Source organism: Siphateles boraxobius, unplaced genomic scaffold (assembly GCF_051911475.1).
Source record: "Siphateles boraxobius isolate OS27281-9 unplaced genomic scaffold, OSU_SipBor_1 55, whole genome shotgun sequence".
In the NCBI taxonomy this organism is placed as follows: Eukaryota; Metazoa; Chordata; class Actinopteri; order Cypriniformes; family Leuciscidae; genus Siphateles; species Siphateles boraxobius.
Genome location: NW_027509181.1, coordinates 11,818,456 through 11,834,440, shown reverse-complemented (window position 1 = coordinate 11,834,440; position 15,985 = coordinate 11,818,456). Strand labels below are relative to the sequence as shown.

Below are 15,985 nucleotides of genomic sequence, written 5' to 3'. Positions count from 1 at the left end.
GCGCTCCTGAGACGGGCTGCTCAGGGATGATGATTGTTTCTCAGGAGGTGGTAGCAGGACCACTCCTTCCCCCGGTGGAGGGCCGGGGGAGAATCTTTTGTTCTCCACTCCCCGCTGCTCACCCACGGGTGGGCAGCACCCTAATGTGGTTAAAGACAGAAACAATCCCCTCTTCCCTGAGCTCACAGAGTTCTCGGGCGACACAGAGCGCCGCCCACAAGCCGTGCTCTCCTCGCCCCCCTCTGTCCCAGAGGCGGTTGACACGGCGTGCCGTCCACGGACCGCTTCGCCCTTGTCCCCCTCTGTCGCCAGACCCCTGGCAGAGCAGGCCCCCGCGGGACGACCAGCCTGGTCCTCCCCTGGCCCCCTCTGCCAGGGTGCGGTTGCTAACTGTGCCCCCTCTCCGGGCCGCTATGCCGTCCACATCTGGGCCAGTTACTCCGCCTCGCTGCCCCTCCGGGGGGACGCCTGTGGCCCGCATGATCCCGTTGGTTCAGTTCCTGGGAGCCTGGCTAGAGCTTCCCCGTCTGTCCCACTGGATCGCGCGTACCGTCAGGCTCGGCTATGCGATTCAGTTCGCACGGTCTCCTCCCCGCTTCAGGGGAGTCCGCTCCACTTTGGTCGGTGGCAATGCCCCTATCATGAGAGCAGAGATTGCCACCCTGCTGGCGAAGGGTGCAATCGAGACTGTCCCTCCAGCCGAGATGAGGTCCGGCTTCTACAGCCCCTACTTCATTGTCCCCAAGAAAACCGGTGGGTTACGGCCAATCCTGGACTTGCGCGTGCTGAACCGCTCCCTTCATCGGATGCCGTTCAAGATGCTCACCGCCAAACGCGTTTTCGAATGCATACGGCCCCAGGATTGGTTTGCAGCGATCGACCTGAAGGACGCCTACTTTCATGTCTCCATTCTTCCTCGACACAGACCGTTCCTCCGGTTTGCTTTCGAGGGGCAGGCATACCAGTACGCGGTTCTCCCTTTCGGGCTAGCCCTGTCTCCTCGCATCTTCACGAAGGTCGTCGAGGCGGCCCTTGTTCCCCTTCGAGAGCAAGGGGTTCGCATCCTGAGTTATATCGACGACTGGCTGATCCTAGCTCACTCTCGAGATCAGGTTTGCGAACACAGGGACCTAGTGCTCCGGCACCTAGCCCGTCTGGGCCTTCGGGTCAACTGGGAGAAGAGCAAACTTTGCCCCGTGCAGAGGATCTCTTTTCTCGGTATGGACATCGACTCGGTCGCCATGTCCGCGCAGCTTACGAGCGAGCGCGCGCAGTCACTGCTGACTTGCCTAAGACAATTCGAGGGCAAGAGTGCGGTTCCACTGAAACTTTTTCAGAGGCTCCTGGGGCATATGGCATCTGCAGCCGCGGTCACGCCGCTCGGATTGCTTCATATGAGACCGCTTCAGCTTTGGCTTCGCGACCGAGTCCCGAGGTGGGCATGGCAACACGGCACGTTCCGAGTACCAGTTACTCCGACCTGCCGTCAGTTCTTCACCCCGTGGTCGAACCTCGATTTTCTCAGGGCCGGTGTCCCCCTGGCTCGAGCTTCCCGGCATGTTGTTGTCTCAACAGATGCCTCCACCACGGGCTGGGGCGCCATGTGCAATGGACATGCTGCTGCGGGCTCCTGGACAGGACCCCAGCGGCTGTGGCATGTCAATTGCCTCGAGTTGTTGGCAGTACGCCTTGCCCTGCACCGCTTCCGGGCGTTGCTCAGGGGTCAACACGTACTAGTCCGCTCAGACAATACCGCCACTGTAGCGTACATCAACCATCAAGGTGGTCTACGCTCCCGCCGTATGTCACAACTCGCTCGCCACCTCCTCCTATGGAGTCAGAAGCATCTGAGGTCGCTTCGAGCCATCTTCATTCCCGGAGCGCTGAACTGTGCAGCCGACGAGCTCTCACGGCTTCAGCCCCTCCCTGGAGAATGGCGACTCCATCCCCAGTCGGTTCAGCTGATTTGGGACCAGTTCGGGGACGCGCAGATAGATCTGTTTGCCTCTCACGACTCGACCCACTGCGCCCAGTTCTATTCCCTGACCGAGGGCACGCTCGGCACAGATGCTCTGGCGCACAGCTGGCCGCAGGGCCGCAAGTATGCGTTTCCCCCAGTGAGCCTTCTTGCGCACACTTTGCGCAAGGTCAGGGAGGACGAGGAGCAGGTCATTCTGGTTGCCCCTTACTGGCCCAACCGGACCTGGTTCCCCGAACTAGTACTCCTCGCGACAGCACCTCCCTGGCCGATCCCTCTGAGGAAGAACCTTCTTTCTCAGGGACGGGGCACCCTATGGCACCCTCGTCCCGATCTTTGGAACCTCCACGTGTGGCTCCTGGATGGGACGAGGCAGGTTTGAGTACCCTACCACCAGCGGTGGTGGCTACCATCACTTCCGCTAGAGCGTCGTCCACGAGACACGTCTATGCGTTGAAGTGGAACCTCTTCGTCAACTGGTGCTCTTCTCTCCGAGAAGACCCCCGGAGATGCTCGATCAGTGTTTTGCTTTCCTTCCTTCAACAGGGGCTGGAGCGAAGGCTGTCTCCCTCCACCCTGAAGGTCTATGTTGCCGCCATTGCCGCACATCATGACCTCATCGAAGGTAAGTCGGTGGGGAAGCACGACCTGATCATCAGGTTCCTGAGAGGAGCGAGGAGACTGAATCCTCCTCGTCCTCCTCTCGTTCCCTCTTGGGACCTCTCAGTGGTTCTAACTGCCCTGAAGAGTGCTCCCTTTGAGCCCCTGCAATCAGTTGAGCTTAAGTTCCTGTCTATGAAGACAGCGCTCCTGGTTGCACTGGCCTCCATCAAGAGGGTTGGGGACCTGCACGCATTCTCCGTTGACGAAGCGTGCCTGGAATTTGGGCCGGCTTACTCTCACGTGATCCTGAGACCCCGGCCTGGATATGTGCCCAAGGTTCCTACCACTCCCTTCCGGGACCAGGTGGTGAACCTGCAAGCGCTGCCCTCGGAGGAGGCAGACCCAGCCTTGGCACTGCTCTGTCCAGTACGCGCTCTCCGCGCCTATGTAGACAGAACGCAGTGTTTCAGGACCTCAGACCAGCTCTTTGTCTGTTATGGTGGGAAGCTGAAGGGAAAGGCTCTCTCCAAGCAAAGGTTGTCTCACTGGATAGTGGACACCATTGCCTTGGCTTACCAGCAGCAAGGTCGACCGTGCCCCCTTGGTGTGACTGCCCACTCCACCCGGAGTGTGGCGTCCTCTTGGGCTCTAGCGCATGGCGCCTCGCCAACAGACATCTGCAGAGCTGCAGGCTGGGCGACACCTAACTCATTCGCCAGATTCTATAATCTCCGAGTGGAGCCTGTGTCCTCTCGTGTACTCGCTTCAACCAGCTAGTACCGGACCCGCTCAGGTGTCTTCGCTTGCTCGCCATTCCACTCCACGGACTGGATACGTGCGATATTTTCTCAGGTGAGCTTCTCCGAAAGCCCTGAGCTCCTCCAGCACTCCTGACGTCGGCGCCAGTGTCTATTGCCTGTGCGTCGGCTAGGTGCCTCCCGTGTGCATGGTCCCTCCTCTGAGCGACCCCCACATGTGTATTTCCACTGTAAGCCTCTCTGAGCGTGTGTCTTTCCCTTGGCAAGCCACCTTGCCACCCCTGGGGTTGAAATATTCCACCTGCGGCTGGACACCCCAGTGTTTCCCATATGCTTCCTTCGGGTCATATGTGTATTCTCTAAGTCCCCCCCCTCCGGGCTGGCATTAATTGCATACTTCCCCTAGCTTGGGATATGCTTCCCAGTGTACCTTGGTATTCCTGTGTTATATGGAGTCCTTTGTCCAGGCTGACAGGGATCTCGATTACGCAGGGCACTGGAAGACAGCTGAGAAGGTGGCGTGATTAGACTGGTAACCCCATTCGTCGTCATCCGACGTAACTCGGAGTGACAACGAAAGGGAACGTCTACGGTTACGTATGTAACCCTCGTTCCCTGAGTAGGGAACGGAGACGTTACGTCTGCCTGCCACTTTCCGCTGTACCGCGGGGATCGCCTGAGCTCAGTCTTGGCTCCTCAGCGAAGAAACATATCTGCTTGCTGCCGGCTTCCTCCTTTTATACCCACGAGGTGGGGCGGAGTTACGCCATGCAAATTCCGCAGACCCATGGCATTTCTTTGCCATTGGCTCGTTTTGTAATACTCGAAGTTGATAGGCTTTCTAAGCGAAACCCCATTCGTCGTCATCCGACGTAACGTCTCCGTTCCCTACTCAGGGAACGAGGGTTACATACGTAACCGTAGACGTTTCTTAGGCAACATGTGATGCAGTTTTCCCATACTAATTTTAAACCCAATGCTAATAGAGCTAGCTAAACAGTGACTGACAGGGGTGGGGTGGGTTCTAACACTTCTTGAAAAAGTGTTACAACCATCCCCTATCATACAACTGATTGATTTTAATATTTTTACAGAATGCCCTTACAAAAGGGTAAGTCAGTTAGATCAGCTGCAAAGGTACATGGGACCCTATGCATTTGCATTTATTAATTTGGCTGACGCTTTTATCCAAAGTGACTTACAATTGCTATATTTCAGGGTTAAGTGTCTTGCTCAGGGACACATTGGTGTCTTGCAGTGGGTTCGAACCGGGTCTCTCACACCAAAGGCATGTGTGTTATCCACTGCACCATCACCACCATCACCACCCAGACCAGACCCTTAAGAAGACACACACACACACACACACACACACACACACACACACACACACACACACACAGATATTGTTTTTTTGTTAGAAATTGTAGTATATTTATCAAGTATACTGTTAAGTAAGTTTGTTCTAGTAGACACAATTACACACACACACACGCACGCACACACACACACACACACACGCACACACACACACACGCACCTACACACACAGAGATATTGTTTTTTTGTTAGATATTGTAGTATATTTATCAAGTATACTGTTAAGTAAGTTCGTTCAAGTAGACACACACACACACACACACACACACACACACACACACACACACACACACACACACACACACACACACACACACACACACACACACACACACACACACACACACACACACACACACACACACACACACACACAAGTTAATCAGACAGAGAGGGAGTGAGACTGTTCTTTTATGTCAATAAACCTGTTTTTGAAGCATATCATATAGTGTGGCATCCATTTTAGCTTCTTTTTTGTAATTGTTACAATTACCCCAGCATGTGTTACAACCTACCCTGGTATTGGGGTAGGTTGTAACGAAGGTACAGTATGTATTTGACACCAACTCACAAGGTCTGTGATATTCTTGTAGGGGATTGAATTGGTGCCATTTTTTGTGAACAAATGTGGGTACTTTGTATACAAATTTGCGAACTCTAGCTATGAAATTCAGAGAGTTATAGTTACTGAAGCAAAAAGTGTTACAACCATACCCGGTCTCCCCCTATTACTGGAAATATTACGTTTTTTTTAATGCATTGTCAATAGCGTAACCATTCATGCTCACACAACAGAAGTCATTTATCAAAACAAGCAGCATTCTGTAGGTTATATTCACGTGACTGATTTTTTTCGTCCTCATGCGAAACGTCCAATCGCACGGATTGACTGGATTCCGCCAGCTAATTTTCCCTGAACAGCGGTAAATGTGACCTCACCTTATCAGCACATATTGGGAACAACAACACTTTTGTTACAGCTCTAAAGTGTGGTATTGCTCATTAAAGTCATGTTTTGCATCATTTACCACATGTTCATGTGTCTGACAGTGACATACCTGGAGCAATAGGCCTATGTTGACATTTGTCCTGTGACCAGTGTTACAAAACTACTGCATGACTGTGCATCCTAAACAGATCAGTGCAATACACTTCAGTTAAACACACTGAGACCCTAAACTTTAAAGTTAGTGCCATGACTTAATTCTTTTTTTAAACACATGTGTAGCCTACATTTCCTGAACCCCTGTGATGTTATCTTCCTGCCACAGGTTCCGGTCACACAATCCCATTTAGGCAAGTTTTATTTTTGTGTCATTGGTGTAGGCTTGTCTGCAAATAATTATTGATTACATTATTTATTTTTTGATACATTATTGATAAAGGATTATTAAAAGTAGCTTTCTTGCACAACTTGATTGATAATAGATTTTCGCTATATTTTTAAGGAATATTAGCCTACATATTGAAAATGAAAGAAAAAATAATTGTAATTGTTATCATTGAAGTGTTTGTTTTACTTAGGGTGACATCTTAAACAGAACAAAATTAGTGTTGTAACGGTAAAATTCGAAACATCCTGTTTCTTTCAGTTATGGGTGTAACTACTGCACCTTAACCTCAGTATTGTTTTGTGGTTTTTTTAAAAACTGATTTAACAAGCTTAATTTTTTTAAATAAAGGCATAACTGAACAGTTAATGATATTATTAATTATGTATTTTTATGCAGTTAAGTAATGCTCACTTGATTCAGCAGGGAGTGAGAAAATTCTTGAGTTCAGAATGGAGAGAGAGAGAGAGAGAGAGAGAGAGAGAGAGAGAGAGAGAGAGAGAGAGAGAGAGAGAGAGAGAGAGAGAGAGAGAGAGAGAGAGAGAGAGAGAGAGAGAGAGAGCTATCCTTCTCATCGATTGGTCTGCCCTGCCTAGTCCTTAGAGAGATAAACTGAAAGTAGCAAGAGAATCAGAGCATATAACGGTATGAGGAGATAAGGGCAACATTAACCTTAGAATAAAGGCAGATCCTTTTAATTGTCAGCAGCTGTTTGTTTTTTATTCCGTCCATGCAGATGGTTTCCTCAGGATGTCTTTGGCTGGTTCACCTGACCTGCACTGTGCTTGTGTTTATCTCTCCGGTTCTTTTGGCTCCAATGTCGGACCAGTACTCTCGGGGTGTGGTAAGATGAGCCTTACTCTGCATTAAGTTAAACTCTTTTTAAAAACAGAACAAACAAACATTGTGCCATATGTAGTAAGTGGGTTTGTCGGTTTTCTGTTGCATGTGCTCATGTTAGATTTTCATGTGTGTAAAATCCCTGTGAGGCAAATGTAAATTAATTATAGTTAGTGGAATTTCAGGGATTTTTTCTAGGGGGGGAATATTCATTTCACAGAGAATAGGGATTTCCAATCCACAACACTAAATTATAATGACACAGAAGTGAGAAAATTTTTTTCAGTATTATTTTTTCCCAAATGATGAACGATGAAAACATTGACCGCCAATCAAAATCAGAAATTTTATTGTACGCTGGTGTGGACGCTAATATTGTTACTGTTAGTAATTGTTCTTATTGTGAACTGGCCTTTAATCGAAAATGATAAAATGGCACTATTCATGTGTATATTTGACTAAGTTAAATGAACATTTAGTGTTTTCTCTTAGGATTGGTTGAGCAGGTATGGGTACCTGCCCCCTCCGGACCCCCGTACAGGACAGCTGCAAAGCAAAGAGGGCATTGAGAAGGCCATCAAAGAAATGCAGAGATTCGCTGGCCTCAAAGACACGGGCAGACTTGGTAAATGCAATGCGTTTGCCTCTCACAGAAAGTACTTCATCACATGCAGGAAATGGTCTAACGGCCTTGTTTCACAAAACTTTGAGAACTCTTTTTCAGTGCCTTTTTTTCCCTTCATTTATTTGTTCTTTTTTGTTCTAGGTTTCCCTGCTTTTTTTCTAATCAAATTAAATCAAAACAGAAGCTAGCAGAAATATGTTTGAAGAACGTTTTGGTAATGTTCACATTAAGTTTCTGAATGTTTTCTGAACGCTCAAAACATCCCGTTTTAAAAACCTTTCTTGGTTCATTCTTGCTTATGTGAACGGTAACGGAACATTCCATTTGATCATTTTGCAGACATAAAGAGAACGTTACTTTTGAATGTTTGAGTAGTAGTCACATTTAAAAAACGTTATGCAAACATCCAACCAAATGTTTCAGGTAAAAGCATTCCATGAACAATGTATATAATGTTTTTGTAATAACTTTTTCAGGAACATTATTAAAGATCAGATGATTTTGAAAGAACATTTGTTGATAACTATGAGATAACCTTGCCACAACGTTAGCTAAACTTCTGAGAACGTTCCATGTTTGCTAGCTAGTTTTCAATTCTTAATGCAATTGTAATGATGAGATTTAGAGTGACTCTTTCCTCATGCTGGGGTTGGTGGGTTCAATAAATTTCGTCTAGAGAAAGAACTATTTCATTGTCTCTTCTCCTCACATGGGGTTTTATTTCATGTCCTGTAATGGGCTCTGTATCTCTAAAGTCTATATATTGATCTGAGACCTTCTGTCCTGTGCTTCTCTAGACAGTGCCACCCTGAAACTGATGAACACACCACGATGTTCATTGCCGGACATTATAGGGTTCGGGGACTTGCTGAAAAAGCGAAGGAGGAAAAGAAGATATGCAACTGTTGGACTCCGATGGAAAAAGTCTGACCTCACATGGAGGTCTGCATCGCTAGACACACATGCCCAGCTAACAGGGAATGTTTTCAGAACATTGTGAAGAAACGTTCTCATAGTAATGTTAATAGAATGTTTGTTTTGTTTGTCTTTCATAATGTTCTCAAAATGTTTGCATTAAAACATAATTCTTAGGGCCCGTTCACACAGAACAAAACATTTCCATTCCACTGTGCTACTTTTCCAACACACGACGGACGTCTTTAACCGTTGCAGCATCACGCATGACATTCTAAAAAGGCAGCGCTCAATTTAAAATTAGTTAAACTTTTTTAAAAACTTGAGCTTTTTTCTCTCTTTTTTTTCACAGAAGAAAAATGCTTTAAAACCAATGAAGTCACATGTATTTATATAATACAAATTGTATAACATTGTATTCATATTGTTTTGAAGCTTCACGACAAGTTAATAAACAGGAAAATAACAGGGTTAATATTGTAAAATTCATAAGTTATGAAACAGTAAATTTAGGCTGTAAAGCAGCTCTACAGAAGATATTTATCATTATTTAGCTCAGTTTAGTTCAGTGTTGTTTCAGCATGGCAGCGTCTCGCGTGCATGAGGCACTCTAAAATTTTGGCGCTCAGGTAAAAAAACTTTCGCTTTTTTCGTTCCACCTTCGTAGCCTCTTGCGTTTTTAAATAGCAAAAACACATTCTGTGTGAACCGACCTATGGAACCGACCCTTACACACTTTTTAAAAACGTTTTAGTTGAAATTTGTTCCAGAATGTTCAGAGAACATTCAGAAATAATGTTATTATAACTTAATGGGAAATTAGCAAAGGTTCTTAGAACATATTTTTGTTAGCTGGACGGTCACTGCCAAGTGTAATAACTTACATAACCCTTTTAAATATGCAGTGACTAACTTATCTCCGTTTTGCCTACTAGCATCCAGAATTACCCATCTCTCCTTCCATCCCTTAAACCCGATCATGTACGTTATATAATGGCCTATGCCTTTAAAGCCTGGAGTGATGTCACCAACCTCGAGTTTCAAGCTGCTTCCTCAAGCAAGCAGGACAGAGCCGATATCAAGATCTCTTTTGCCCGCTCGCTCCACGAAGACGGATATCCATTTGATGGGAAGGGAGGGACACTTGCTCACGCCTTCTTCCCAGGGGAGTATGATCTTGCTGGAGATACACATTTTGATGATGAGGAGAGCTGGACCCATGCAGGCAAGATATACAAGCATTACTAATATTCACTGATAAATAGATGAATAATAGTCCCAAAGCAGAATATTTGTGGATTCGTCAAATTCAATGCTTTTGCAAATTAACTGTTTTTACTTTTTTGCTTTTAGGATATTTTCTGTCTGTTTTTTTTTTTCACAGAAGAAAAATGCTTTAAAATATAGCTTAAGTTAAACCAAATGAAGTCACATTTATTTATTTATTACTTTATACAATACAAACTGTATAAAGTTGCATAAAATTGTATTCATATTGTTTCAAAGCAGCTTCACGTTAACAAACAGGAAAATAACAGTTAATGTTTATGAAATTATGAAACAAATGACATTTAAGCTGTAAAGCAGCTCTACAGAAGTTATCTTATGATTCAGCTCAGTTTAGTTTAGTTCAGTGTTGTTTCAGTTCAAGTGTAAAGTTCATCAATAATGAAATTAGTTCAATTCAGCTAAAGCAGCTCTACAGAAGACAATAGTGTTGTTATTCAGCTCAAGTCAGTTCAATGTTGATTCATTTCAGTTCAATAATCGTGCCAGTATTGCAAAGTTAGTGTCAATATCCAGCTTAAATCAGTTCAAATTTATTTTGTTCTCATCCAATAGTGTCAGTCTGAGCAGTTACTAAATACTAAATGAAGTTCATGACGATGACGTAAGTTTGGGTGGATGGGTATAAGCAGCATCTTAGCTTACATCTTCCAATGACGCATTCTCTGTCCCATGAGCCTATATTTATTTTTTTATGTATTTCTTAAAAATTGACTTCAGAGCAAACTTTCAATCATGGACAGCAAGCCAAATCTGTTCACCTGTGCCGTATGATTATATGATCAAGCGAACTCGTGAATTGTATTTTAAACCCTAATGTTTTTTTAAAAGCTTTAAACTGATGTTAAAATTACTTTTTCCCCTTATTTTAAAAGTTACAACATTAAATTCATATTTGTATAACAAAGAAGTATTGCTGTCATTTCCATCATACCAAGAATTTTAGAAAACATTTGACTGAAATGAGAAGTGAAGATATATTTTCTTGATTTCAGAGCAGTTTTATAAGGTTAATGTTTGACAATTTTACAACAAGCAATTTTTTAATCAATCTTAGATTTATAAGTTCAGTTTTAACAGACTTATGTTAAAAAAAGAAACGTTAAAAAAAAGTAAGTATTGTCATCACCATCACGTCATCTTTATTTTAGGACATGTGATACTAAATCATTTAGATGAAGTTTTTCATGCTTTTAAGTAGTCAAAAGTGTCCTTCATTAAATGTCATTATACATAAATGAGAATCTCCTCTTATTCTCTCAATGTTTTCAGATGAACGCGGCACTGATTTGTTCTCGGTGGCTGTGCATGAATTTGGTCATGCCCTCGGTCTCTCTCATTCCTCCTCTTCTCCTTCCATCATGCGGCCGTATTACCAGGGTGCTGTTGGAGCTGATATTGCATCATACACTCTTCCAGATGACGATCGCTATGCCATTCAGTCAATCTACGGTAGGAATATGCTCTTAATAAGCTCTGTGCACCTGCTCTGGAAGGGATTGTTCACCCAAAATTGAATATTGTGTCATCATTTGCTCATCTTCAGGTCTTTTAAAACCTGTTTGCTGTTATTTTCTTTCTATGGAACACAAAGGAAAAATCCTTTCAACAACTAAACATAAGGACAAAATCACAAAACATATCATAAATAATACAGTAGCTTAATGTAAAAAACAAAGTGATTTTCTTTGTTTGTTATTGAACTATTTCTTTAAATAAAAACATGTGCTAGGAATGTAAAGTTAAATAAAATGTAAATGTAACACTTTTGAATCTGTTAGCTGGTTTGAATTCATTATCTGTATACCCATCTTTTCAGTTAATCGCCTTAAAGGGTTAGTTTACACAAACTAACTCACTCACCCTCAAGTCGTTCCTTGAGACTTTTGTTCATCTTCGAAACACAAATGAAGATTTTTTCGATGAAATCTGAAGCTTTCTGTCCCTCCATTGACAGCTACACAACTACCACTTTCAAGCCCCAGAAAGGTAATAAAGACATTATTAAAGTAATTAATCCATGTGACTCTAGTGGTTTAACCTCAATATTATCAAGCGAAGCAAGTGCTTTGTTTGCGAAAAAAACATAATTTACCTCTTGTTTTTTTTTTTTATAAAACATTAATCTCCAACATGTGTTCACGAGAGCACAACGCATGCGTGTTGTGTTGACGTGAGAACGAATGTTGTTGTGTGAATGAGCGTTGGAGATAAATATTTTGTAAATAAAGTGGTAAATTATGTTCTTAATTATACAGGTTTTTTTTTTTTGCAAACAAACCACTTCATAAAATTCAGGTTAAACTGTTACATGGTTTATTTTAATGATGTCTTTAGTACCTTTCTTGGGCTTGAAAGTGGTAGTTGCATATGTCAATGGAGGGACAGAAAGCTCTCAGATTTCATCAAAAATATCGTCATTTGTGTTCTGAAGATGAACGAAAGTCTTATGGGTTTTGAACGACAGGAGGGTGAGTAATTAATTAAATTTATTTTTCCGGAATTTAAATTCTTAGGTGAACTAGCCCTTTAAGCCGAGCTGACCATATCTAAAGTTGTGGCTGTGGTTTTGGTTTGTTATTTGCAGGAGTGAAGAGAGGCTCACCAACACCATCCCCAAATAACCCTACATCCCACTTACCCAAACCACCAAATCCACCAAAACCACCAAATCCACCAAGACCACCAAATCCACCCGGTCCCAAAGTACCAGTACAGTGAGTCATGTTTACCAAGACACATGCAATACCCTTCAAAAGTTTGAGGTCAATAACATTTTCTTTTTAAATTATACTTTTTTTCAGCAAAGAAGCATTAAATTGATCAAAAGTGACAGTAAAGACTTTAAGATTAATCAGAGAGATTTCTGTTTCAAGTAAATTCTGTTCTTTTGAACTTTCTATTCATCATCTAATCCTGAAAAGAAATGCATCGCGGTTTCCACAAAAATATTAAGCAGCACAACTGTTTTCAACACTGATAATAATCAAAAATGTTTCTTGAGCAGCAAATCAGCATATTAGAATGATTTCTGAAGGATCATGTGACACTGAAATTCAACTTTGCATCTCAGGAATAAATTATATTTGAAAATAGATTAAAGTAGAAAAAGTTATTTTGAATTGCAAAAATATATATTACAATATTACTGTGCATTCACGCCGGAAGTCATTCATTTTTGGCGTGCTCCGGCTCCGGCGGCGCGGCACGTCTTGGACGGTGAGAGCGGCGAGGAGAGTTGAAACAGAGAATGTCTAATATGAGGAGAACGTTCCCTCAGTAAACTTCCGGCTTCTGAACTGGTTGCAGTTCCACACTGGTTCCATATGAGGGTGCTCACAGGATGAGTGCAGGATGAATGGAGGTCAATGGAGCTATACCCCTAAAAATCCACTTTTCTCAGGATATCATTTTTTGTCTAGTAATTTGAATGTTGTATTCAAAAGGAGATGCAAAGAAATTACTCATTGCTGGGTGTTACATTTTTTAGAGTCACTCATTTGCTTTAAAAAGTCTTTTAAAATGTCAATGACCTCATACACATCGTACCACCAGAGATACTGCTTTACCGCAATCCTTCAGTCACTTTGGTGCTTTCGCACTCTGCACTTTCTTTTGCGGCATGAATCAGAATGTAGAAGTGCTCCGTTTGAGAGGATTCCAGAGAACACAGTCCTGTAAACTTTGGTTCCGACCACATTAGTTCCCAAGCAAAATAGAGGAGAGGTTGATCATTTGAATTTGATAAGGCACGCAACACTATTTATAGGCAAGATTTTTGCCCAAATACACTTTTTTTTCCTGCGGGAATGTAAATTAGTATAGCACTTAACCATGAACACAAAAGCCAGACCACACAAATGGCTTTTAATTGTTTTTTTTTCGTTAGCACACGTCACTATAATTGTTAAGTTCTTTCCATCGATCAATTTTCTGCAAAAATAACGATCGACATGCTTGTTTGCTTTGCGGCCCCTTTAAATTAAGTTTTGAAAAAGACCAAGCATTTTATCTACGTCAGAGCATCAGATCGTCCATGAATCTTTCCATGGCGTCGCTGGCAGGGCAGCGAGAGCGAATTTTGCCGCTCTCGCCGGTGTCGGTGTGAAGCTGTGAACACACGGTTAGTGTCACAAACTGCTCCGAGACACGAAGGTTGAGGATCCAAATGCAGTTTTATTGAAAGGGTAATCCAAAATCGTAGTCGAAAACAGGCAAAGGTCATAAACACCGGGTAATCAATCCAAACAATAGCAATCACAACAAGGCAGGGAACACAGGCAATCCATGGAACAGGCAAGAAATCCAAAAACCAAGAGACATGGAAACCCGGGAGAATGCTCAGAGATTCAGTGTAACACCAAACAAGACTTCGCCTGGAATGAATATGAAAAGCAGGCTATTATAGAGTGAGCTAAACAAGATAATGAGACACAGATGAAGGTGATAATGGATGACGAGTCCGGGCAGTGAGTTATGGGAGATGTAGTTTGTGAGCTAATGACAATAGTCTGATGTGGAGTGCCTTCTGGTGGCTCTCAAGGGCACTCCATCTGGTGACCGTTACAATTAGTGTTTAAATTGATTTATTTTTTGTTAAAAAAAAAAGCAGCATTGATGAGCAGAAGAGACTTGTTTCAAAAACATAAAAAAAATCTTTCAGGCCCCAAACTTTTGAACAGTGGTGTAGATTCACTGCCATATGAGCTACTAATAACATCTCCAACAAATGTTGTTCAAATTAAAATCTCTGTTTGTCTAGACCGGATCCAACAGTCCAGAATCGTTGTGAGGGAGGTTTTGATGCGGTGGCAAACATCAGAGGAGATGTTTTCTTTTTTAAAGGTACAATCTATGCTGTCTAAAATAACATTTCTTTGAAATTATGCTTAAATAACAGATTTTGCCTAGCTTAAAAGATTATACGCACTTACACAAAGCTGCTGCATGTAATATATTTGTAGTTATTTTTTTATTTTATTTTCAATTAATTTAAGTTAATTTATTTTGGTTTCATTTCCTCTGCTTCGGTCAGGTCCATATTTCTGGCGAATCCAGCGGTCTGGATCTCTCGTTTCCTTTCAGCCGGCTCTCATAAAAAACTTCTGGATTGGTCTTCCTCCTGGCACTGACAAGATAGATGCAGTTTATGAAAGAAAGTCGGACAGCAGAATCATCTTCTTCATAGGTTAGTTTATTTTTATTCATTTGGGTGCACAATGGAAGAACAAATACAAAGTTCTGTAATGAAACTCTAGATGGCACAGGCTAATAGGTCCTTAACTCAAACGCTTGCAATCCCATCCTTCTCTATAGGGCACAGCTGATTGGTTCCTGCTGCATCAGCAGCCAATGAGCTCGCTGCTTTACTTTCATATACTTGGTTAGCATTTGCCTTGGCAGTACAGCGCACTTTCATAAACCCTTCACCTTTCCCAGCTCCACCTGTATAGATCTGGTACGGGTAATTTGTGTACGCTATATTGTACAGCAGCAGCATGCCGAGTTCACACTGCACGATTTTCAAAGTAGTCGGGTCACTGTTCTTTTAACATTCAGTTGCTGAAATTTTCACACTTTACAAAAGAAAGAATCGCCGACAACTTCTGTCTGGTTCGCAAACTACGTTTCACAACCAAACACACGTGAGAAGTGATAAGGAAATAATGCAAGATCACGCGTGCGTAGGCCGGAGTTCTCGCGCGAGACTGAAATTGTTATTAAAAATGATAGCCTGAAAGAAGATTGCGATCCAAATTGTCTACGCTGATTTGCAGCAAAAAGGAGAAAAAGAAAAACAGATTATGCAGGAGCAAATGGTTGGTTAGACGAGAGCAATGATTGTGTGTTCTGCAGAGAGAGTTGGGGATAAATAAATAATTTGTGCTGCTGTTGTTGCTGCTTGTCAAGCAAATGTTTGTGCTTTGTTTCTGTTTGATATAACTGTAAATAAATCTCTTAAAATGCTGATATTCTGGTCTATAACTCCTCCCCGAACATCCCGCTGTCCTGTTTCTAGCTCTCTCATTGGCTGTAGGTCATCTCCGTTATAGTTTTCAGTCAGAACACATTCACACAGCAGGATTCTGAATCGCAGACAGGTCCAGGTAATTAACATGCCAAATATCTCACGGGAGTTGGCGACTCATCGTTGATTCTATGTGATCGGGTGTTTGATAATTCACACTTTGTGATTGTCACTCACGTGAACGAGCACCGATTTGCCTATGATTTCAGGCATTTGTCAGCGATCTCCCAAAACCTGTCG

At 43.1% G+C, this 15,985-nt stretch overlaps 1 protein-coding gene across 1 annotated transcript in view; it reads left to right on the top strand.

Moving 5' to 3' along the window:
- The window catches only part of mmp25b (matrix metallopeptidase 25b), a 52,371-nt gene that overhangs the window by 31,822 nt on the left and 4,564 nt on the right, over positions 1-15,985 (top strand). Inside the window, exons 9-16 of the mRNA XM_077205767.1 lie at positions 6,735-6,894; positions 7,383-7,515; positions 8,313-8,457; positions 9,366-9,655; positions 10,990-11,169; positions 12,305-12,434; positions 14,480-14,562; positions 14,753-14,905. Of these exons, the coding sequence (XP_077061882.1) occupies positions 6,735-6,894; positions 7,383-7,515; positions 8,313-8,457; positions 9,366-9,655; positions 10,990-11,169; positions 12,305-12,434; positions 14,480-14,562; positions 14,753-14,905 (1,274 nt within the window). The remainder of the gene's footprint in view (positions 1-6,734; positions 6,895-7,382; positions 7,516-8,312; positions 8,458-9,365; positions 9,656-10,989; positions 11,170-12,304; positions 12,435-14,479; positions 14,563-14,752; positions 14,906-15,985) is intronic.